General features: G+C 48.0%; 1 protein-coding gene across 1 annotated transcript; it reads right to left on the reverse strand.

The window, feature by feature from the left end:
* Positions 1-771: 771 nt before the first annotated feature.
* On the reverse strand, positions 772-24,948 carry RAB5C (RAB5C, member RAS oncogene family). The gene is made up of 6 exons (XM_060255437.1): positions 24,723-24,948; positions 18,158-18,397; positions 13,267-13,418; positions 11,092-11,214; positions 3,827-3,920; positions 772-2,195 (listed from the first exon to the last, which is right to left on the reverse strand). The coding sequence occupies exons 2-6, from the start codon at positions 18,321-18,323 to the stop codon at positions 2,080-2,082; spliced, it is 651 nt and encodes a 216-aa protein (XP_060111420.1). The 5' UTR covers positions 18,324-18,397; positions 24,723-24,948; the 3' UTR covers positions 772-2,079.
* Between the last annotated feature and the right edge of the window lie 630 nt (positions 24,949-25,578).

Consider the following 25,578-nt stretch of genomic DNA (forward strand, 5'->3'; position numbering starts at 1 on the left):
CCCTAGCTGCCAGCTGGCTTGGAGAAGTAATTTAAAGAGAGAGATGCACCTTCTCGAAGCCAGCCAATTGAGTGGTGGGGGCTTTGGGAGCCACACAATGTGTGTGAAAGAGCCACATGTAGCTCCCGAGCCACAGTTTGGCCACCCCTGTGTTAGGCCTTTGGTTAAGGGCAGCAGCACGCACCATCTTGGCTGGCATTCTCTCCTCTTTCTCCCCACTCTTCAAGTACGCCACTGCCTATCTATGAGGCAGAGACAGTTTGAAATTTAATGCATTAGTGCCATTTGAATAACGCTATTTGTGAATCTGTTTTGATTTATTTATGGAACGTTTCTAAATGTTTTTACTGTTGTCCACGGCTCAGAGCCCTGAGTACTCAGGAACTGAGCAATTTATGAGTAAATGGGTGGAATTCTAGCAGGAGCTCCTTTGCATATTAGACCATACCCTTGATGTAGCCCAGCCTCCAAGAGCTCACAAGGCTCTTTTTTGTAAGCTCTTGGAGGATTGGCTGCATCAGGGGTGTGTGGCCTAATATGCAAAGGAGCTCCTGCTAGAATTCCACCCCGTGAATAAATAAACGTGGGCAGTTTTCGTTCACTGGCATTGAGAATGCTCCGACTTGAAAAATCTATCATACTAATGAGTAGACACTGTTATTTTTCATTCAGTGGTGGAGAAGTTCTTCCCCCTTTGAAATTTAATCAGAGCTTACTGACGCCAGCTATTAGAGAGGCCACTGTAAACAAAACCAAGCGAGGCTGTTCTGGTTAACCTCTGATTTATAAAAATTTTATTTTATTAATCATACACAACTGGAGCTTTGCGTTGAAAAGACTTAAGTAGACTCCTTTTCTCTTAAATACCAATATGGATAAGACAAAATTGCCTCGGGCGCTGTATCAGGCTTTGTGGCTTCCCTTACGCGATTCGATTAGAGTGAAATTATCAGTCTTCTATAGGAATACAGAAACCCCCCCCCCCGTCTCGTGTGTACAAGAATGATTTATCCTCACCGTCGACAGCATCTATACACCCAACACACATTATATTATAGGATTATTAACAATGGCATCACACCGCTGATTTTTTTTTTTTAAGTGATTTTATACGATTTTTTCCCCCCCTGACAGGCTGAATTAGTGCATTACATCCTAAATGGAAGGGGGAGGGAATTAATGCCGAGTCGGCGTCTCAAAGCCCGATGCAAACTGAGGCAGATGCAAGGCTAGTTGGTATATGTAATTAAAGAGAGATACTGATTGGTTACACGTTGAAAAACTGAATACAAAATACAGAAGAAATCAGCTCCCTCCCCCCCACCCCCGCTCCCCGTACTCATAATTGTGATTTGGTCAAAACGAGTCTTAAAGGCCAGAGGTGTCTCGTGTTTCTCACTCTCGCCATTAAACTTCACGCATTTCTTTTTAGTGGTTATCTGCCGGTCCCATGCCTTGGCCCAAGGACATGTCTGCGCGTATTTCAACCAGGCTCCTTGATGACAAGCCCTGCCCAGTCAAGTGGCTTAGAATCGGTGAGCAGACATGGCCCCCAGAGTCACCTCCAGTCCCAATGAAAGACTGCTGCCGTTTTCCCTGCTTCCAAGCAGCTGTGAGCGGATATCAAGACTAAAAAAAACCCCCTTGTTTTGGGAAATTAAGAAGGCAGAGAAGCAGGGGAGTGGGACCAAAGCTCTTGGAAAGACACGCCTACCCCCATAAGGAGCAAGTTGCTCATTTTTTTTCCTTTTGCTTTTAAAAAGGCAGTAGAGTGGTTACAGGCAGGATTACTCCAGCTGAAGCCCTAGCGAATCAACGGCCTTAGACTGGAGTGATCCGGCACTGGAATACGCTTGTCAGACTTTTAAAAAAATTAGTTATTTGTACAGAAGAGGGTCGAGTAGGTTTTCTTTGCTCCCTCCATTCTATGGACAGAGAAGAAAAATATCACAGCAGCAGAGAAGGGTAGGGTCAGGGGAAAAAAAAGAGAAGGATCCTGGCAGCTGTTCTTCTGTAAGCGCGATCCGGTTCAGGCGCATTCCAGTCAGGGGTGATCCGAGAGGAGCAGGCAGTGATCCCTCAGTTGCTACAACACTGCCCCCTGCTGGGCTGGCTGCTCTCCTGGAGGTCAACACCCCGATTCCTGCCCGCTGTCCCGGTTGCAGTCTGCGGCTCGTTTTTGGGGAGCTTCTTGGCTGAGGAAAGAGGGGAGGGGGGGGCAAATCTTCATGAAATAGTTAAGAAAGCACGCTCCGTAGAAAGAAACAGGGGAGCACCTGCTTTGGAGCTGGGGCATGCTTTTTTAATAAAAAGCTAAATGCCCCGTGGCACAGAGTAGTAAAGCTGCAGTACTGCAGTCCGAGCGCTCTGCTCACAACCTGAGTTCAATCCCGGCAGAAGGTGGGTTCAGGCAGCTGGCTCAAGGTTGACTCAGCCTTCCATCCTTCTGAGGTTGGTAAAATGAGGACCCACCTTGCTGGGGGGAAAGCGTAGAAGACCGTGGAAGGCAATGGCAAACCACCCCATAAAATGTCTGCCGTGAAAACGTCGTGATGCAACGTCACCCCAGAGTCGGGAATGACAGGTGCTTGCATAGGGGACTGCCTTTACCTTTAAATACACCACGATGTCTGCTCCGATAGAGGCCTACACTCCCACATCCAGTTGGTTGTCTCAAATCAGTGCGTACAAATTTGGATTGCATGTCCTAAGAAACCCTCTTGGGCCTTTCACCTCTGCAGCTCAGAGCACCCAATCTGGTGTGCCCACCACACCTTGTCTTTATTGTTCCCACGTATTTTCCAAAACTCTTCTGTCAAGTCTTCTACTTCGGGATCTCTTGCCACTCAGCATCCTGTCTTGCCCTGTTCCCTCTACCCACTCAGTCCTGCCACCCCTCCAGTTCCTCCTCTGTGTTAGACCCTCCCAAAAGGGCCCTTCCATTTCCGCTCAAGTGAATTCATGCCGTCAGTGTTCTGTAGCTGACCAATTCCTCCACAGCAGTTAGAGCATTTGAGAACATTCCGTGACACCACAGCCTGCCTGTCAGACACAGGCTCCCCCCCACCCCACCCCACCAGATACGGCTGCTACGAAATTGTAATATCAAATAAACTCACTGTGCTAGCAAATTATTATGTCTATTATAGGGTATACAATTCTTTACGGTTTTATAAACACCTAAATATTTTACACAACAGCTTCTTGATAACACCAGTATAACAGACACTTAATAATTACAAACAATTTTCCAAAAGAGCTGTGATGATGCTCTATGAAGATCTGACTTCAATATGGTTGCAGTGCTTGTAAAAATCTCTCAGTATTTGTCTCGATGGTATTGAACGTCTGCACAGTCCGTTTCGGTCCTTTCTCAAAGGGATCTGGATTCTTTGAGTATGTGGTGTCTTTACTGGTGTCCTCTGTCTTGCCTGCGGTTTCTCACTGCACTGACCAGCTTAATTAATCACGCTCCACTTGTCCTTCTTTTAGTACATCACCATTCAAGTGCTCTGCTCGCTTTTCTGTATGCAGACCGAGAGATTTTTGCAACTATTGTTTGTAACTGTTGTCAAGCGTTTGTTACACTGGTGTTATCAAAAAGCTGTTGCGCAAAATATTTAGGTGTTTATAAAACTGTAAAGAATTGTATACCCTATAATAGACATAATAATTTGCTAGCACGGTGAGTTTATTTGACATTACGGTTTTGTTACTCCCGTGGTTCCGGCATTTGCTATTGTTGATATGGCTGTTACAAAAGTAGGACACAGCATAAGGCAGGGCAGAGAGTATTCCCATGCCACTTCTCCAGCTTCCTACTAACCTATTGCCATGAAGGTTTCGTTCACATTCATTGCAGTCTTTGCAGACGTCTCCATGAACAGCAAGCTGTTGTCATCTGCATACGCCGCAGCTTCCTGCAAAGAACATGTTAGCAAGTTAAATCTCTGCGACCGAGCTTGCTTTCTGTGCTCAGCTTGAGGGTTCCTTTCTGGGAGCGCTGGGGCTTGGAGTCTAAGAACCATTTCCACATGGGCTCAACGGCTTCAGCCACGAAGCTCCCTTGCCCTTGGGGTTGGTTCAAGACCAATGGTTTTCGACTCAGCCTGCGTGCAAGCAGAAGTGGGTGGGCTAGAGGAAGCATTCTCTGCAGCAGAGGCTGCCTAGCGTGAGTAGAACTTTGTTCGGAGGATCCAAGCCCCAAACTCTGCAAAAACTGTAACTAACATTTGAACTTGCATGGTCTGAAATGTGTGTTTTTAGCTAAATCAAAAGCATTTGGCATGGTGACTGGTTGGATAGGGGCTGACTGCTTGGTTTTTTTTTCTTTTGCTTCTAAAAGACCTTGGACAGTGGAATGGTTATATGCAGGATTACTTCAGTTTAAGCCCCAGTGAATCAAAGAGCTTAGACTGGAGTAATCCAGCACTGGGTTTAGATTGGAGTATTTCTGCACATGCTCCCTTACTATGACCTTGGCCTCCATCTTTTTTAAAAGAAGAAGACTGCAGATTTATATCCCACCCTTTTCTCTGAATCAGAGTCTCAGAGCGGCTTACAATCTCCCCCCACAACAGATACCCTGTGAGGTGAGTGGGGCTGAGAGGGCTCTCACAGCAGCTGCCCTTTCAAGGACAGCTCTGCGAGAGCTATGGCTGACCCAAGGCCATTCCAGTAGCTGTAAGTGGAGGAGTGGGGAATCAAACTTGGTTCTCCCAGATAAGAGTCCATGCACTTAATCGTTACACCAAACTGGCAAAGAGATTGAATTTATTCCTCACCCTTTACTCAGAAGGGCTTACAATCTCCTTTCCCTTCCTCTTCCCACAACAGACACCATGGGAGATACGTGGGGCTAAGAGATCTCTAAGAGAAGTGCTCTGAAAGAAGACCCAAGGTCATACCAGCAGGTGGATGTGGAGGAGTGGGAAATCAATCCCAGTTCTCCCAGATTAGAGTCCGTGCTCCTAACCACTACACCAAACTGGCTCTCTGTAAGCAGCTTATGTTAGAGCAGGGGTGGCTAAACTGCAGCTTGGGAGCCACATGTGGCTGTTTGGTGTAGAGAGCCAGTTTGGTGTAGTGGTTAAGTGCGTGGACTCTTATCTGGGAGAACTGGGTTTGATTCCCCACTCCTCCACTTGCACCTGCTGGAATGGCCTTGCTGTTGGACTGGATGGGCCATTGGCCTGATCCAGCATGGCTTCTCTTATGTTCTTCTGTGACACAGAGTGTTGGACTGGATGGGCCATTGGCCTGATCCAACAGGGCTTCTCTTATATTCTTCTGTGACACAGAGTGTTGGACTGGATGGGCCATTGGCCTGATCCAACAGGGCTTCTCTTATGTTCTTCTGTGACACAGAGTGTTGGACTGGATGGGCCATTGGCCTGATCCAACATGGCTTCTCTTATATTCTTCTGTGACACAGAGTGTTGGACTGGATGGGCCACTGGCCTGATCCAACATGGCTTCTCTTATGTTCTTCTGTGACACAGAGTGTTGGACTGGATGGGCCATTGGCCTGATCCAACATGGCTTCTCTTATGTTCTTCTGTGACACAGAGTGTTGGACTGGATGGGCCATTGGCCTGATCCAGCATGGCTTCTCTTATGTTCTTCTGTGACACAGAGTGTTGGACTGGATGGGCCATTGGCCTGATCCAACATGGCTTCTCTTATGTTCTTCTGTGACAGAGTGTTGGACTGGATGGGCCATTGGCCTGATCCAACAGGGCTTCTCTTATGTTCTTCTGTGACACAGAGTGTTGGACTGGATGGGCCATTGGCCTGATCCAACATGGCTTCTCTTATGTGCTTCTGTGACACAGAGTGTTGGACTGGATGGGCCATTGGCCTGATCCAGCATGGCTTCTCTTATGTTCTTCTGTGACACAGAGTGTTGGACTGGATGGGCCATTGGCCTGATCCAGCATGGCTTCTCTTATGTTCTTCTGTGACACAGAGTGTTGGACTGGATGGGCCATTGGCCTGATCCAACATGGCTTCTCTTATATTCTTCTGTGACACAGAGTGTTGGACTGGATGGGCCATTGGCCTGATCCAACATGGCTTCTCTTATATTCTTCTGTGACACAGAGTGTTGGACTGGATGGGCCACTGGCCTGATCCAACATGGCTTCTCTTATGTTCTTCTGTGACACAGAGTGTTGGACTGGATGGGCCATTGGCCTGATCCAACATGGCTTCTCTTATGTTCTTCTGTGACACAGAGTGTTGGACTGGATGGGCCATTGGCCTGATCCAACATGGCTTCTCTTATGTTCTTTTGTGACACAGAGTGTTGGACTGGATGGGCCATTGGCCTGATCTAACATGGCTTCTCTTATGTTCTTATGTGACACAGAGTGTTGGACTGGATGGGCCATTGGCCTGATCCAACATGGCTTCTCTTATGTTCTTATGTGACGCAGAGTGTTGGGCTGGATGGGCCACTGGCCTGATCCAACAGGGCTTCTCTTATGTTCTTATGTGACACAGAGTGTTGGACTGGATGGGCCACTGGCCTGATCCAACAGGGCTTCTCTTATGTTGTTATGTGACACCAAGTGTTGGACTGGATGGGCCACTGGCCTGATCCAACAGGGCTTCTCTTATGTTCTTCTGTGACACAGAGTGTTGGACTGGATGCGCCATTGGCCTGATCCAACATGGCTTCTCTTATGTGCTTCTGTGACACAGAGTGTTGGACTGGATGGGCCATTGGCCTGATCCAGCATGGCTTCTCTTATGTTCTTCTGTGACACAGAGTGTTGGACTGGATGGGCCATTGGCCTGATCCAACATGGCTTCTCTTATATTCTTCTGTGACACAGAGTGTTGGACTGGATGGGCCATTGGCCTGATCCAACATGGCTTCTCTTATGTTCTTCTGTGACACAGAGTGTTGGACTGGATGGGCCATTGGCCTGATCCAACAGGGCTTCTCTTATGTTCTTCTGTGACACAGAGTGTTGGACTGGATGGGCCATTGGCCTGATCCAACATGGCTTCTCTTATATTCTTCTGTGACACAGAGTGTTGGACTGGATGGGCCACTGGCCTGATCCAACATGGCTTCTCTTATGTTCTTCTGTGACACAGAGTGTTGGACTGGATGGGCCATTGGCCTGATCCAACATGGCTTCTCTTATGTTCTTCTGTGACACAGAGTGTTGGACTGGATGGGCCATTGGCCTGATCCAACATGGCTTCTCTTATGTTCTTTTGTGACACAGAGTGTTGGACTGGATGGGCCATTGGCCTGATCTAACATGGCTTCTCTTATGTTCTTATGTGACACAGAGTGTTGGACTGGATGGGCCATTGGCCTGATCCAACATGGCTTCTCTTATGTTCTTATGTGACGCAGAGTGTTGGGCTGGATGGGCCACTGGCCTGATCCAACAGGGCTTCTCTTATGTTCTTATGTGACACAGAGTGTTGGACTGGATGGGCCACTGGCCTGATCCAACAGGGCTTCTCTTATGTTGTTATGTGACACAAAGTGTTGGACTGGATGGGCCACTGGCCTGATCCAACAGGGCTTCTCTTATGTTCTTATGTGACACAGAGTGTTGGACTGGATGGGCCACTGGCCTGATCCAACAGGGCTTCTCTTATGTTCTTATGTGACACAGAGTGTTGGACTGGATGGGCCATTGGCCTGATCCAACAGGGCTTCTCTTATGTTCTTCTGTGACACAGAGTGTTGGGCTGGATGGGCCACTGGCCTGATCCAACAGGGCTTCTCTTATGTTCTTATGTGACACAGAGTGTTGGACTGGATGGGCCACTGGCCTGATCCAACAGGGCTTCTCTTATGTTGTTATGTGACACAAAGTGTTGGACTGGATGGGCCACTGGCCTGATCCAACAGGGCTTCTCTTATGTTCTTATGTGACACAGAGTGTTGGACTGGATGGGCCACTGGCCTGATCCAACAGGGCTTCTCTTATGTTGTTATGTGACACAAAGTGTTGGACTGGATGGGCCACTGGCCTGATCCAACAGGGCTTCTCTTATGTTCTTATGTGACGCAGAGTGTTGGACTGGAGGGGCCACTGGCCTGATCCAACAGGGCTTCTCTTATGTTCTTATGTGACACAGAGTGTTGGGCTGGATGGGCCACTGGCCTGATCCAACAGGGCTTCTCTTATGTTCTTATGTGACACAGAGTGTTGGGCTGGATGGGCCACTGGCCTGATCCAACAGGGCTTCTCTTATGTTCTTATGTGACACAGAGTGTTGGACTGGATGGGCCACTGGCCTGATCCAACAGGGCTTCTCTTATGTTGTTATGTGACACAAAGTGTTGGACTGGATGGGCCACTGGCCTGATCCAACAGGGCTTCTCTTATGTTCTTATGTGACGCAGAGTGTTGGACTGGAGGGCCCACTGGCCTGATCCAACAGGGCTTCTCTTATGTTCTTATGTGACACAGAGTGTTGGACTGGATGGGCCACTGGCCTGATCCAACAGGGCTTCTCTTATGTTGTTATGTGACACAAAGTGTTGGACTGGATGGGCCACTGGCCTGATCCAACAGGGCTTCTCTTATGTTCTTATGTGACGCAGAGTGTTGGACTGGAGGGGCCACTGGCCTGATCCAACAGGGCTTCTCTTATGTTCTTATGTGACACAGAGTGTTGGGCTGGATGGGCACTGGCCTGATCCAACAGGGCTTCTCCTATGTTCTTATGTGACACAGAGTGTTGGACTGGATGGGCCACTGGCCTGATCCAACAGGGCTTCTCTTATGTTGTTATGTGACACAAAGTGTTGGACTGGATGGGCCACTGGCCTGATCCAACAGGGCTTCTCTTATGTTCTTATATGACACAGAGTGTTGGACTGGATGGGCCACTGGCCTGATCCAACAGGGCTTCTCTTATGTTGTTATGTGACACAAAGTGTTGGACTGGATGGGCCACTGGCCTGATCCAACAGGGCTTCTCTTATGTTCTTATATGACACAGAGTGTTGGACTGGATGGGCCACTGGCCTGATCCAACAGGGCTTCTCTTATGTTCTTATGTGACACAGAGTGTTGGACTGGATGGGCCACTGGCCTGATCCAACATGGCTTCTCTTATGTTCTTCTGTGACACAGAGTGTTGGACTGGATGGGCCACTGGCCTGATCCAGCATGGCTTCTCTTATGTTCTTATGTGACACAGAGTGTTGGACTGGATGGGCCACTGGCCTGATCCAACATGGCTTCTCTTATGTTCTTATGTGACACAGAGTATTGGACTGGATGGGCCACTGGCCTGATCCAACATGGCTTCTCTTATGTTCTTATGTGACACAGAGTGTTGGACTGGATGGGCCATTGGCCTGATCCAACAGGGCTTCTCTTATGTTCTTATGTGACACAGAGTGTTGGACTGGAGAGGCCATTGGCCTGATCCAACAGGGCTTCTCTTATGTTCTTATGTGACACAGAGTGTTGGACTGGAGAGGCCATTGGCCTGATCCAACAGGGCTTCTCTTATGTTCTTACGTGACACAGAATGTTGGACTGGAGGGGCCACTGGCCTGATCCAACAGGGCTTCTCTTATGTTCTTCTGTGACGCAGAGTGTTGGACTGGATGGGCCACTGGCCTGATCCAACATGGCTTCTCTTATATTCTTCTGTGACACAGAGTGTTGGACTGGATGGGCCACTGGCCTGATCCAGCATGGCTTCTCTTATGTTCTTCTGTGACACAGAGTGTTGGACTGGATGGGCCACTGGCCTGATCCAGCATGGCTTCTCTTATGTTCTTATGTGACACAGAGTGTTGGGCTGGATGGGCCACTGGCCTGATCCAACATGGCTTCTCTTATGTTCTTATGTGACACAGAGTATTGGACTGGATGGGCCACTGGCCTGATCCAACATGGCTTCTCTTATGTTCTTTTGTGACACAGAGTGTTGGACTGGATGGGCCATTGGCCTGATCCAACAGGGCTTCTCTTATGTTCTTATGTGACACAGAGTGTTGGACTGGAGAGGCCATTGGCCTGATCCAACAGGGCTTCTCTTATGTTCTTATGTGACGCAGAGTGTTGGACTGGAGGGGCCACTGGCCTGATCCAACAGGGCTTCTCTTATGTTCTTATGTGACGCAGAGTGTTGGACTGGAGGGGCCATTGGCCTGATCCAACAGGGCTTCTCTTATGTTCTTATGTGACGCAGAGTGTTGGACTGGAGGGGCCACTGGCCTGATCCAACAGGGCTTCTCTTATGTTCTTATGTGACGCAGAGTGTTGGACTGGAGGGGCCACTGGCCTGATCCAACAGGGCTTCTCTTATGTTCTTATGTGACGCAGAGTGTTGGACTGGAGGGGCCATTGGCCTGATCCAACAGGGCTTCTCTTATGTTCTTATGTGACGCAGAGTGTTGGACTGGAGGGGCCACTGGCCTGATCCAACAGGGCTTCTCTTATGTTCTTATGTGACACAGAGTGTTGGACTGGAGAGGCCATTGGCCTGATCCAACAGGGCTTCTCTTATGTTCTTATGTGACACAGAGTGTTGGACTGGAGAGGCCACTGGCCTGATCCAACAGGGCTTCTCTTATGTTCTTATGTGATGCAGAGTGTTGGACTGGAGGGGCCACTGGCCTGATCCAACAGGGCTTCTCTTATGTTCTTCTGTGACACAGGGTGTTGGACTAGGTGGGCCTTTGGCCTGATCCAACATGGCTTCTCTTATGTTCTTCTGTGACACAGGGTGTTGGACTGGATGAGCCACTGGCCTGATCCAACATGGCTTCTGTCATATTCTGAAAGTCAGTATTGTCTGTTCAGACTGGCAGTGGCTCTCCAGGTCAGGGTCTCAGGCAGAGGTCTTTTCACATCACCTACTGCCAGATCTTTTAACTGGAGATACCGGGAACTGAACCTGGGACCTCCTGCTTGCCAAGCAGATGCTTCACCATTGAGCCACCGGCCCTCCCAGTTTAATCAGCTTTGGGAGGAGGCTCTAATTGCCCTTAGGATTACTACAATTCATGCCTCTAGGCGCAGGACATGAGTCTGAGAATGCTGCAGCCAGATTCATCTCCCAACCACATTACGTGTTCCCCACCTCCCTCACCTGGAAGTCAACGGCTCGCTTGCTGGCCAGATCAGCCTTGTTTCCTGCCAGGGTGATGACTATGTTGGAGCTGGCTTGCCGCTGCAGTTCCTTCACCCAGTTCTTGGCTCGCACAAAGGTGTCCTACAGAAACGGAAGGAGGAAAAGCTGAGGGCGGAAAGAGTGATGGACAACAGCCAGTCATTCAGTTCCCACTGTCAGGAGAGATCCACCTCCAGGGACAGCAAGTCTCTGGATCCCAGGGGTAAGAGGCAACAACAGGGACGGTCTTGGCCTCTGTGCCCTGTTTGCTGGCCCTCCAGGGAATAGGTTAGCTGCTGCACAAAGCAGGATGCTGGAATAAATGGACCACTGGTCAGACCCAGCAGGGTTAGTCTTAGGTTTTTATTCATCTGTTTGAGGTCTATTATTCCCCCCCATGTTACAGGACCAGTGCAATCTGCATTCTGAGCTGTGAAACATCCCCACTCCAATTTTAAAGTATTTACACGATTTCTAAGGCAACTTTTCCATTGACACAGATCTTCTGGCAATGTTATCGAATGGATGAAGAGGTGCCACGTAGATCCGACATGAGCCCTGACAGCTGCGACAAATGTCCTAAACCAGATTGGCCTGCAAAAACTCAAAAGTCGTAGTCGTCGTAGTCCCCTGCGCAAGCACCAGTCGTTTCCGACTCTGGGGTGACGTTGCTTTCACAATGTTTTCATGGCAGACTTTTTACGGGGTGGTTTGCCATTGCCTTCCCCAGTCATCTACACTCTCCCCCCAGCAAGCTGGGTACTCATTTGACCGACCTCGGAAGGATGGAAGGCTGAGTCAACCTCGAGCCGGCTACCTGAACCCAGCTTCCGCCGGGATCGAACTAAGGTCGTGAGCAGAGAGCTCAGACCGCAGTACTGCAGCTTTATTACTCTGCGCCACAGGGCTCTTAAAAAAAACCCCACTCAAAACCTGGTTTATAATAATTGCACAGGCAGTGATTTAAGGTAGCACAATGCTTAGATATACGACAAGGCCAGTAAAACAACTCGCCAGAACTGACGTTTTCCGTCTGGCTTGCAAGCTTTAAAGCCACAAAGCTCTGCCAGATATTGGTTGATTCTCATAAAAGGTATTTATTTTCTTGTCCCAATGAATTTTGCTCTGAGCCATATAGCCAATTGTTTTAATAAAGCATTTAAAGGGTACTTAGTTTAGAAGTGGTCTCCAAAATTCAGTTTAATGCCAAGATTGCAAATAATGTATTTCAAGCCATTTCTGACTCTGTTTCATATGAGCCCAGAATTGGGTTTTTTTTAGCTCTTAAGTAACAAAGCCCTGGGCCTGTTTCATTTCACAAACAGAACTACTGGAAGTGACGCAAAGCCTGTCACTTCAGGAACAGACTCAAATTATCAAACGCTCCTCCATGTTTAAGCACTGCTGGTTGAGAGCCAGTTTGGTGTAGTGGTTAAGTGGGCGGACTCTTATCTGGGAGAACCGGGTTTGATTCCCCACTCCTCCACTTGCACCTGCTGGAATGGCCTTGGGTCAGCCATAGCTCTCATAGACCTTCTTCCCCTGTAGTGGTTAAGTGTGCGGACTCTTATCTGGGAGAACCGGGTTTGATTCCCCACTCCTCCACTTGCAGCTGCTGGAATGGCCTTGGGTCAGCCATAGCTCTCATAGACCTTCTTCCCCTGTAGTGGTTAAGTGTGTGGACTCCTGTCTGGGAGAACCGGGTTTGATTCCCCACTCCTCCACTTGCAGCTGCTGGAATGGCCTTGGGTCAGCCATAGCTTTTGCAAGAGTTGTCCTTGGAAGGGCAGCTGGTCATCGTGACTGAGGGAAACCTCCACATTTAGAGGTACTAAGCCTCTGAATCCCAGAGCCAGAAGTCAACATCAGAGGAAGGCCTTGGCCTCTCTCCCCTGTTGTTGGCCCTGCAGAGAAACTGGCTGGCCCCTGTGTGAGACAGGATGCTGGGCTAGGTGGATCACTGGTTTGATCCAGCAGGGCTCTTCTTATGACTTCCCAAGCCCATAACAAAAAGCAAAGCTGGGTCAGCCCAACCTTTTCTTGTGGTGCTCTCACCCATAAGCCTGAGAAGTTACACTTTCAAGGCTGCTTGGACACACTGAACCAAGCCTTCCCCCCACCCCCCTCAAGACCTCTCTAAAGCCACACTCTTACCATGTTTGTGATGTCGTAGACAACGATGGCTGCTTGTGCCCCTCGGTAATACATCGGAGCCAGACTGTGGTAGCGCTCCTGCCCGGCCGTATCCCAGATCTCAAACTTGACCGTTGTGTCATCTAGGCAAATGGTCTGTGTGAGGAAAGCAGCTGCAAGGAAGAAGAAGATATTGAAGAAGATGATATTGGATTTATATCCCGCCCTCCACTCCAAAAAGTCTCAGAGTGGCTCACAATCTCCTTTACCTTCCTCCTCCACAACAGACACCCTGTGAGGTGGGTGGGGCTGGAGAAGGCTCTCACAGCAGCTGCCCTTTCAAGGACAACCTCTGCCAGAGCTATGGCTGACCCAAGGCCATTCCAGCAGCTGCAAGAGGAGGAGTGGGGAATCAAACCTGGTTCTCCCAGATAAGAGTCCGCACACTTAACCACTACAGGGGAAGAAGGTCTATGAGAGCTATGGCTGACCCAAGGCCATTCCAGCAGCTGCAAGTGGAGGAGTGGGGAATCAAACCCGGTTCTTGCAGATAAGAGTCCACACACTTAACCACTACAGGGGAAGAAAGTCTATGAGGGCTATGGCTGACCCAAGGCCATTCCAGCAGCTGCAAGTGGAGGAGTGGGGAATCAAACCTGGTTCTCCCAGATAAGAGACCTCACACTTAACCACTACACCAAACTGGAAGAGGAGGGAAACGTTAGCAGAATCTACAGGCCTCTCAACACCCTATCCTTGCACATGCTCAGAGATAGCTTGGTTTTAATTCTCGCATCCAAGCCCCAGTCCCAAACACAGGAAGCTGCCTTATATTGTGTCAGACCCTTCCTTGTCAAGATCAGTATTGTCCACTCTGACTGGCAGGGGCACACCAGGGGCTCCTGTCTTTCACATCTCCTGCTAATTAATCCTTTTAGCTGGAAACGCCGGGGATTGAACCGGGGATCTTCTGCATATAAAAGGAAATGCTTGGAGCACCACTGACTCATAGATTCTTCCTGAGAATTACCTGGCTTGTTTATTTTGGGTAGCATTCAACAGGTGCAGGGCAACTTCAGCTGGATACTTTATCCCCCTGCAGGTGTGCGTGCGGGGTCCTTCCAGCGTGTTCAACGCTAAGCCACAAGGAAGAATTCTGTGCAATGGCGCATCCCAGCCCTCTGCTCCACCGACTATGGAGCCTTCTGCTGGAGGAACATGGCTCCACCAGTTGCCAAATGCAGCAGTAGGACCTCACCCACAGCTATTGACAGACATCCTCCATGAATCTATTTAATCCCCTTTTCAAGTCGTTTCTTCCTGTGGCCATTATCCTCTGGCAGTTAATTCTACATTTTAAATCACTGTAAAGCGTTTCCTTTTTGTCAGTCCTGAACTTCCTACCCATCAGTTTCATCGGATGCCCCTGAGTTCTAATATTTTGAGAGAGGGAGAAAATGTTCTTTGTCTACTGTCTCGACCCCATGCGTAATTTTATAAACCTCTATCATGTCCCCCCCTTAAGTCATCACTTTTCTAAACTGAAAAGTCCCACACTCTTCATCCTTTCCTCATACTGAAAGCACAGCGTCTTGGGTCTCCCTCCTCTGTACTTTTTCCAGCTCTGCAATATCCCTTTGAAGTACTCAAAACGAGGCCACACCATAGATCCACACAGGGGCATTGCAACACTGGCCGTTTTATTCTAAATTACTTTCCTAGTTATCCCTAACAGTGACTGAAAGCACAGCGTCTTGGTCACCCTCCTCTATGCTTTTTCCAGCTCTGCAATATCCCTTTGAAGTACTCAGGCTGCCCCATAGATCCATACAGGGGCACTGCAACACTGGCCGTTTTATTCTAAATTACTTTCCTAGTTATCCCTAACAGTGACTATTTCTGTGTGCTTAAGCAAAAAGGCAGGCTTCACGGTCCTTTTTGGCCTAAAAGTTTTACACCTCAGGACTCTTAAAGATTTCTTTGAGAACATTAACTGGCATGCAGACAAGGGTAACTTGCTAGACAATATATAGTCAAACTTTCAAATGGCCCTCCTCTGTACTTTCCTTGTACACTGTTACAACGCACCTCACGAAAGACTCTTGATTTGGAAGAAATACAGCAGAGTATTACATTCAGCAACTTCTATGAGTAAAGCGACTGCTGCAGTAAGATCACAAAGTATTACTTTGGCTGCTTTTTACTGTTATAGCCATTGTAATTTTGGAATTCTGAATAAAGATCTTATAATTAAAAGACTCCTGAGTAAAATCAGCAGTAATGGGATAATAAAAGGACAGGTCCTCTTAAGGATTTAGAAAAACCCAGTTAAGCATCAGAAAGCAGACAGTAGGGATAAACTGACAGTTCTCCCAATTGAGGGGAAGTGAGCAGTGGGGTCCCCCAAGGGCTGGTATTGGGGCTGGTTGATTTCTTCAAAAGTTATTTGGAATTGTGGGTGAACGGTGCAGCAGCTATGTTTGTGTATCATACTGAATACATCAGGATGTTGAAAACCAGGAGGGACTACGAAGAGGTCCAGGAGACTCTCCACAAATTGAGTGTGTGGGCAACTCAACATGGCAAATGAAGCTTGATGAAGCCAAGTGCAAGGGGATACACATTAGAACAACAACAACAAATCCTGACTTTATGCTAATGGAGTCTGAACTGGCTGAGAATGAGAGGGAAAGATCTTGTTGCGGCAGTGAACAGGCCGGTGAAAATGTCAAGTCAGTGGTGAAAATGTTAGAATTCCATGCTGAGGACTGCTGGAAAGGAACTGAAAATAAAACGGCCAACATTAAAATGCCCCTGTAGAGATTTAGGGTGAGGCTTCCTTTGGAGTACCGTGTGCAGCTCTGGTCAATTTATCTCAAGAAGGAACTGAAAATAAAACGGCCAACATTAAAATGCCCCTAAATAGAGATTCAGGGTGAGGCTTCCTTTGGAGTACCGTGTGCAGCTCTGGTCAATTTATCTCAAGAAGGAAATTGCAGAGCTGGGAACAGGGCGAAAGAGGGCAACCAAGGTAATCAAGGAGGCAGCACACTTTCCTACAAAGAAAGGCTGGAGCTTGGGAGTTATAAATTTACAAAAAGTGAGGCTACGGGGGACACGACGGAGGTTTATATAATTATGTCTGCAATATAAAAAGGAGAGAACTTTCCCCTCTTTTATATAGTACTAGCATTCTCTGGGCACTCAATGAAGTTCCCCAAGGCTTTTTTGTCCAGCAGGAACTCATTTGCATATTAGGCCCCACCCCCCCTGGTGCCAAGCCAGCCACAACTGCGCTCCTGCTCAAAAAAAGCCCTGAAGTTTCCAAAAGGAAACACTTCTTTATTCAGCAAGTAATTAAACTGAAATTCACCGCTGGCAGATGTAATGACGACCGCGAGCATAGATTGCTTTAAAAGGGACTCAGGCAAGCTTATGGAGGACAAGTCCATCAGTCGCTACTAGCTGTGATGACCGAAGAGGTGGCATACCTCTAAATACTGGTACTAGAAGGCAACATCAGGGGAAGGCCTTGGCCTCTATGCCCTGCTTTTGGCCCTCCAGAGGAACTGATTGGCCACCTTGTGAGACAGGATGGTGGACTTGATGAACCTCTGCCATATCCAGCGAATCTCTTTATATTCTTAAAAGAGTGTAGGAGGAACACGTTAAGCCTAGCAAATTTCACAGACAGCTGTAACCTCTGCCAGGTAAAATTATTTAGTTAATGTTCCTTGGTACAGAAAAAGTTCCTGGTCAACAAAAGGCTTTTGAATTAACCATGGATAAGTCTTCCTGAATGACACTTTGTTTTCATGGGACAACAGTGAGGATTCAGCCAGTGCCTCAAACAAACCAAGTCTATGCTCTAAACATTCCTAGAATCCTCTGCAACAATCAGGTGCTCCTCGACAGGCGCACATTAAAAGGTGGAATTTGCTACCAAAGGGCATAGTGATGGCCACAGGAATAAGCACCTTTAAAATGAGCTTGGATAGATTCACGGAAAATAGGCCTCTCAGTGGTCACTAGCCCATCTATCAGTGACTTCTAGTCATGATAATGACTTTGGGAAACCTCCACACTGAGAGGCACTAATCCTCTGAATCCCAGAGCCAAGAGGCAAGATCAGGGGAAGGTCTCGGCTGGAACTGGTTGACCACTGAACCGAGTTGGAGTCCAGCGGTACCTTTAAGACGCAACAAACTTTTATTCCGGACATGAGCTTTCATGCGCACACACATTTCTTCAGATACGTTGAAACAGAAGTCACCAGCATTTACATAGAGGTGGCAGGCAACGTTCCCTCTAAGCTGCAGGGTCTCGTGAGCAAAAATTCTACTTTGTGAGCGACTGGCGTTAAAGTGGTGAGCTGCTGCAGAAATTCGTGCGCTCTGGAGTCCTTCTTCCTGAGCTAAGACAAAAATGTGTGAGCTGGAGGCTAAAAATCTGTGAGCTAGCTCACGCTAACTCAGCTTAGAGGGAACACTGGTGGCAGGTGAGAAAGGTGTTGCCAGGAAGGGCCAATCAGAGCCAAGATGCGCAAGTTAACTGAGCAGTAAATATAGCTAAAACCGGATGAAGGCGATTGGTAAGACCTGTGAGACAGGATGCTGGACTAGATGGACCACTGTTCTGATCCGGTAGGGCTCTTTTTTATGTTTGTATGTTCTGAGGGCAGCATATCCACACTTTACTGAGAGAGACAAACCCTTTGCACACACCCAAGACACCAAATCCACAAAACTGCTATTTGCACAGTGAGACCCTTTGTCTATCACAGTCAACACTGATTGGCAGAGATAGAGGTCTTTCACATCGCCTACTACCTGAACCTTTTGAACTGTCCGGGATTGCACCTGGAACCTTCTGCAAGCAAAGCTGATGCCTTACCACCGAGCCGCAGCCTCACCTCCAATCGTACTCTCCTGGTACTCGTGGAACTGTCCTTTCACGAACCGTAAGACAAGGCTGGACTTCCCAACGGCCGACTCTCCCAGCAGAACCAGCTTGAACTGACAGATCTTGTTTCCGGCAGCTGGCCCGTTTGACCGCGCAGTTCCGCCACGGCCCGCCATGGCCTGTCAAAAGGGCAGGTATGCCGACCGCAGGGGCAGGGATAGGACTGTCGGGGAGGAAAACAGGTCTCAGACTGAAAGAGAAAAGAGAAAACGTTTCAGCAACACAAGAATCCGTTTTGAGCGGGGATGTGGCTTGAAGCACCAGCTCTGCTACTGGTTCTGTGGACCATCCTGCGGAAACTGCTCCCAGTATTTAAGCGGAACACCAGCTTACCCCAGAGGACCTCTGCTCCATATGTTTATCCAATCCCCAGCTTCAAGAGGAAGAAGAGGAAGAAGAAGATATTGAATTTATATCCCACCCTCCACTCCGAAGAGTCTCAGAGCGGCTCACAATTTCCTTTACCTTCCTCCCCCACAACAGACACCCTGTGAGGTGGGTGGGGCTGGAGAGGGCTCTCACAGCAGCTGCCCTTTCAAGGACAACCTCTGCCAGAGCTATGGCTGACCCAAGGCCATGCTAGCAGGTGCAAGTGGAGGAGTGGGGAATCAAACTCAGTTCTCCCAGATAAAGAGTCCGCACACTTAACCACTACACCAGACTGGCTCTCCAGGAAGAAGAATATGCTGTTGTGATTTTATTGTGGTTTCATTATTTATGTTGTACTCCACTCTGAGCCCCTACGGGGGAATGGGTGGAATATAAATAAACAAATAATAATAATTTTAAAAAGAACTGTAGATTTATACCCTGCCCTTCTCTCTGAATCAAAGTCTCAGAGCAGCTTACAATCTCCTTTATCTTCTTCCCCCATAACAGACACCCTGTGAGGTGGCTGGGGCTAAGAGAGCTCTCCCAGAAGTTGCCCTTTCAAGGACAACTCTGTGAGAGCTATATGGCTGACCCAAGGCCATTCCAGCAGCTGCAAGTGGAAGAGTTGGGAATCAAACCTGGTTCTCCCAGATAAGAGTCCGCACACTGTATTCTCGGTGCTTGAGAGGGCTTTTGGAGTTCAGTTCCCACCGGCAAATCTCATGATGTGATACAGAGCATTGGACTGGATGCGCCACTGGTTCTCTCTAAGCTGCAGGGTCTTGTAAGCAAAAATTCTACTTTGTGAGCTACTGGCATTAAAGTTGTGAGCTACAGCATAAATTAGTGTGCTCTGGAGTCCTCCTTCCTGAGCGAAGACTAAAATGTGTGAGCTTCTCTTATGTTCTTATGACTGCTGCAAGAGAAAATAAGAAGCCTGTCAGAGTAACTTGCAAGTCATGGAAGCACAAGAATTGTTTTCTGGTTTTAGCCATGTTTTGCTTTAGCAGAACAAAGCCATCCTCAGCGACACAAGCTCCAAACCTAGTTTTAAGACCACCAGCCAGGCTTGGCCAAGAGCAAAGGATCAGAGAATCCCCCGTCTGAATTTTGCCTCCAAGATGGGCCAAGAGCTATGGATCGAAGAATCTCCAATCTGAACCTTGCCTCCATCACCATCTTGGACAGACTGCTCGCTTTCAAACTACAGCAGCGATAACAATCCTGGTGCACTTTACAAGGTTTGTGGTGAGGCTCACTGGCTTGTATTTAAGCACCTTTAAAAGTGCTGTATAAAACAGTAGGAATATTACCTGCAGCTGGCTTTTAAATGCATCGCTTGCTTTCATAAACTAAGCTCAGAAATGAGGCTTCCATTAATCATTAGCATCCAATAAAAAAAAGCTTTGAAAATCTGATCTCTGTGGGAATATGAGTGAGAGTGTTGCTGCATTTCTGAGTTCAGCCATTAAAAATACTGGGTGTGGGGGGGATTTTAAAGCTGGCACATGTTTAAGTTGAAGGAGCTGGGCATGTTTAGCCTGGCGACCACCATCTTCAAGTACTTGAAGGGCTGTCATATAGAGGATGGTGTGGAATTGTTTTCTGCGGCCCCAGAAGGTAGAACCAGAACCAAGGGGTTGAAATTAAACCAAAAACGTTTCCGGCTCAACATTAGGAAGAGCTTCCTGACTGTTAGAACTGAAGTCCTTTCTACGGTCTCACATTATCATACCCACCTGAACAGAGAAGCTATTGAGATTTACAAACACCAGCACAATTTTAACAGAAAGGAAGAAGGCATTTCCATCCACCAATCTTGGTACCCAGCTCTGCAAAACACCCTACAGACTATACATTGCAGAAAGTCTCAGAACAACCAGCAAATTCCACAGAACAATCAGCACAGTCAACAACCATCTTCCTTATCTTCAAACCCCTTCCAACCCTCCCAGCAATTAACACAGAACAATGGTCACATTCAACAGCCAGTTTCCTTATCACTACCCTTCCAGGAAGCCCCACCAAACAATGGGCACATCCACAAACCAATTGCCCTTTCATCACACCCCCTCCAACCTAGAAATAGCAGCTCTCCAGCAGCCCTGGCCCCACTCAATGCACAGCAGCCAAGAAGGTCAGAGCGCCTGCTCCGGCTGCAACGCCACTGAGGATGTTCTCCGCAGCTGAGAACGAAATGTCTGGAAGGAAAACTTTCTCCAGTAGAACACGGCACTTGATCCCGAAAGACTCTACAAACCCTAATGTTAGAGCAGTTCCTCAGTGGAACAGGCTTCCTCGGGGGTGGGGGGGTGGGCTCTCCTTCCTTGGAGGTTTTTAAACAGATGGCCATCTGACAGCAATGAAGATCCTGCAAATTCAGGGGGAGGTATTTGTGAGTTTCCTGCATTGTGCAGGGGGTTGGACTAGATAACCCTGGAGGTCCCTTCCAACTCTATGATTCTAAGTGACCACTCTATAGAAGTGTTATGCGGGGACTCAGTAGGCTCCTCTTCTCTTTTGTACTAACCCTGCATCACTGCAGTAGTAGTGTTAATTATTTGCACGTGTGGGTTTGTTAATAGAGGCTATTCTAAAGACTAAAGTCTGAACCAACAACAAATCTGAAACCGAAACCGTTACCAGCAACAGGCGCCTTCTTGCAAACATTCACCGGTGGTTCCAGGGCAACCATCTGGCCTGAGCAAAAACCCAGTTAATTCCTCCACCCAGACACAGAAAACCATACAGGCTTTACGACTACACACAATTCTTCTTGAGCCTACTCAGTTCCAATAGGCACTTTGGTATTTAATTCGGCTTCTGCATTCAGCCAGTCCCAGGACTGTTTTCAAAGCTTCTCTACACAAACGCAAGCAACGGCATGTTACAGAAAATCGCTTTTATTTATGAACTGGTATAGGATCAGCCTGTCTCTCACAGCGATGAGGATGCAGTGCTTCACATTGTATGCATACGCCCCCAGCCGCTGGGTCCTTGTTGCAACCGTCAGACCACTCATAAAGAAAAATTTTGCCTTTAGTACGCAAAACAAACAAACAAACAAATCACCAAGGACAGCACAACACCAGTGTGGTGTGGTTTAGTGCATCAGGCTAGGACACGGGTGGCCGAACTGCCGCTCGGGAGCTACGTGTGGCTCTTTCACACATATTGTGGGGCTCTCAAAGTGCCCTCTGCCCCATCGGTCAACTTGGAAAAGGCATTTCTCTCTTTAAATCACTTCTCCAAGCCAGACGGCAGCTTGAAGAATGCATTTCAAGTTAATGTTTATTTATTTATTTATTTATTTGAGATTTATATGTTGCTTTCTTTCTACCTCTCTCTCCCTCATCCCTCCATCTATTTGCATTCCTTCCTTCCCTCCTTCCTTCTCTGTCTTGCAGCTCTCAAACATCTGATGTCTTGTGGCTCTCAAACATCTGACATTTATTGTTTGTAGCTCTTACGTTAAATAAGTTTGGCCACCCCTGTGCTAAGATCTGGGAGACCAATCCCCACTCTGCCATGGAAGCTCACTAGGTGACCAGGGGCCAGTTACACACTCAACTTGACCCACCTCACAGGGTTGTTGCGAGGATAAAGTGGAGGAGATGAGAACGATGTGAGCCGCTTTGGAACCCGCTTCCCATTGTGGAGAAAGATGGGGCACAAATGAAATCAAATAAAGGAATGAAAACTGTCTCTGTGGAAAGCTGCCACTTACTTACTCAGGAGAAAAAGAAAACCACCAAGTGGTGGGGAGGGAAGGCTAAAATAAACATACCTATTTTAACAGGGTTAGGGATCCACTTCTCTAAACTCGAGGTTCTTCCCTATTTTGTTTATTCCGTGAAACACAAGGAACAAGCTTTTAAAAGGAGCTCTCCCAGAGACTGTGATGAGTCCCTGAGCAATGGCACCACCCAATTGCCTTGTACCTTTTTAGATCCTCTAATTCACTAGGCCAAAAACCAGCAGTCTACCCTTAACGACTGTCCATGCCAGCAAAAGCAGAATCTGTTGAATTTCTGCTGAACGCAGTTTCTCGGAGCACAAGAACACGAGGAGGAGGGAACGAAAGCAGCACGCACCACGAAGAACACAACAGGCACCTACAGCCTCCACTCACAGGAAAATCCCCAGTCCAAAAAATGCACACCTGCCTGTGAATATTCATCTCCAAATATCTACCCTGCTATTACTGCTGCAGTTTAAAATGTAGGCTGCAAACTCTTCAGGGCAGGGAGACTCTATTTTGGCCTAGGGTATTCTATAACGGCACGGCTTGTAACAGTTCCAGAGTGTACTCATGTTAGTCTGCGGTAACAAACACAAACCAACCAGCAAACAGGAGTCTTGTGACATCTCATGAACTCCGGAGGTCATCTAGGGCCATCCTACATTAAGTCAGGGTGGGGGACTGTACAACTACAGCATACCTGGCAGACAGCTATCCAACTTCTCTTTAAAGACACTCAGTAAAGGGAAGCCCACCAACTCACACAGTTGCCTGCTCTAGGGCTGAACTGCTCCTAGTACGTCACCAAAATCTTCCTCGCCATTTCTACCCCATTACTTCTAGCTCTGCCTTTTGGATCAAGAAAGAACAAATTGGCTCTTCTTCATATCAGCCTTTCAAAATGCTGGAAAGCAGTAACCTTCTCTAGTCTCGAGACTCTAGACTAAGCTAAAAGAATTCTGTTTAAGCCCTCGCTTTGGTGGGCTATGGTCCACTTCAGATGCACACAGTGAGTCCTCACTCTGCAGGTGTTTCTATATGAAGATTCTTCTCCACACCAAGAGAGCAACATCCCATTGCAGCATTAACTTCCGTGGAGTAGAGCAAATTTTGCCAAATGCATGCCTGACTTTCTGCACAGTCTGATATCGAAATCAGGACCTAAGGCTTGCATCTAAGAAATGGGCTCCAGCTCACAAAAAGCTCATGTCAGAATCCAACCTTATGACACTTTCATGTGCAACCACTCTCCTCGTTTATTCACACATTAACAGCAGTCCCGAGTCAGTAATTCCCACTGTTGTACACCCAGACCAAGCTCTCCATGTGGCCAAACTGTGGCTCAGGAGCCACATGTGGCTCTTTTGTGGATATTGTGGGGCTCTTGAAGCCTGCACTATTGCATCAGCCAGCTTGAAGAAGGCATTTCTCTCTTTAAATCACTTCTCCAAGCCAGCCAGCTGCTTGGAGAATGCATTTAACGTTTTCTTTCCACCTCTACCTCGCTCCCCATCTATTTCCCTCCCTCGCTCCCACTCTCAAACATTTGATGTTCATATCTTACGGCTCTCAAACATCTGACCGTTCACATCTTGTGGCTCTCAAGCATCTGACGTTCATGTCTTGCGACTCTCAAACATCTGACGTTATAAGCAAGTTTGGCCACCCTTACTCCAGAACACCTGCTTCGTTGAGAAGGAATGTATTAAGTATGGTGTTCCCGCTGTTAAGCATGAAAATTAAGAGAAAGCTAGGAATTTTGGACTGACATGACTGAATAATTTTTGGCACTACTGGACCTAGAAAATTGCACCCAGTATACAAGATCGGTCCCAAGGGGAAGGATTTGAGATCCGAAACGGCTTGTAAAGCGGACCAGTTCTCCATTGGACCTTTTTTCTTAAACATTGCACTGAATGTAATACAGTGGTTATGAGCCACATAAGGACGGCAGGAGCACTGTGGAAGTTATGAGGTTTAAACTTTGTGCGTGACTGTGTACTGTTGACCCTCTCTTTGTATGTTGACATTTATTATTCATAACAAGCCAGAATTGTCTTTTTACACGGAGAGTTTTTTTCTTTGTTGTGGCCAGCCCAGAACATAACAGCAGCAAGGCGAGACCAGCCCGAAGGCCTACGGAGTCCCACACGCTGGCTAGGCAAGCGGGGCGAAGCGGCTGCCAAGCAAGGCAGGAAGACCACCGCACCGCCTCCTCCTCGGCTGGCTCTCAGCCCCCGGCTTCCAGAGGTAGCCTGCGCCTGAGCAGGGAAGCTCCATCCCGGGTTGGAGACGCAGCCCCTCTTCCCCTCGGCGCCCAGCTGCAGGGAGAGTCCTGAAGCCCCCTTGCCTCGGCAGGGCCCACCCCACCCCACCCCACCCCCGCCGCCGGGGCACTTACCCGCCGCTCCCGCCCGCGTCCGGCTCTCCCCTTCGGCTCCCCGACTCCAAGCCTCCCACAGCGCCACTTCCGCCCTCGGCTCCTGTCCAGCTTCTTCCGCTTCCGCTAAAGCCTCGGCGCTTTCGTTGCCCCTCCTCCCTTTGCTGACTCCCGAATGCCGAAAGTCCCGCCTTTCCCGGCCTCGGCGCGATGATGTCATCAGAGGGGGCGGGGAAAGGCTCACATCTCGAGGAGGAGGAGGGAGGCGGTAGGGAGGGGAGTCCTGTTGAGGTTGGGGAGGTTTTTTAACAGAAGTGTCACCCTATTGGAATAACCCCTTTGCATCCCTCCTACTCCAAGGTTCAGATTTGCCATCAAGAAAAAGACCTAACTTTTTTTTTTCTTTTTTGTAGTTTGATAAAAACACTGAAGAAGCTGGAGTCGTTTAAACTTTAACTCGAGGAACTGTCAGAACTGGGTTTGTTTACTGTCGAGGAGAAGAAAAAAAACACCTTATTTGCTTGCAATGCACAGTTAGTAATCGACTGTTTTGTAGACTTGTTTTCAGTTTTCATTTCGACAAGGCGAGCACTGTAGTTAAAAAGCTATTAGAATAAAAATCTCTTAACTTTTTTTTTCTAATTGAGTCCAGTGGCCCCTTCAGGGCTTTTTTTTTTTTTTTTAGCAGTTCCGGCTGGCTTGGTGTCAGGGGTGTGGCCTAATATTCAAATGAGTCCTGCTGGACTTTTTCTACAAAAAACCCCAGTCAGAAACAATAAGGGAGGTGGCCTAATATGCAAATGAGTTCCTGCTGGGCTTTGTCTACAAAAAAACCCAGTGAGAAACAATAAGGGAGGTGGCCTAATATACAAATGAG

The sequence above is a fragment of the Heteronotia binoei genome, chromosome 15 (assembly GCF_032191835.1).
Source record: "Heteronotia binoei isolate CCM8104 ecotype False Entrance Well chromosome 15, APGP_CSIRO_Hbin_v1, whole genome shotgun sequence".
NCBI classification, from domain to species: Eukaryota; Metazoa; Chordata; class Lepidosauria; order Squamata; family Gekkonidae; genus Heteronotia; species Heteronotia binoei.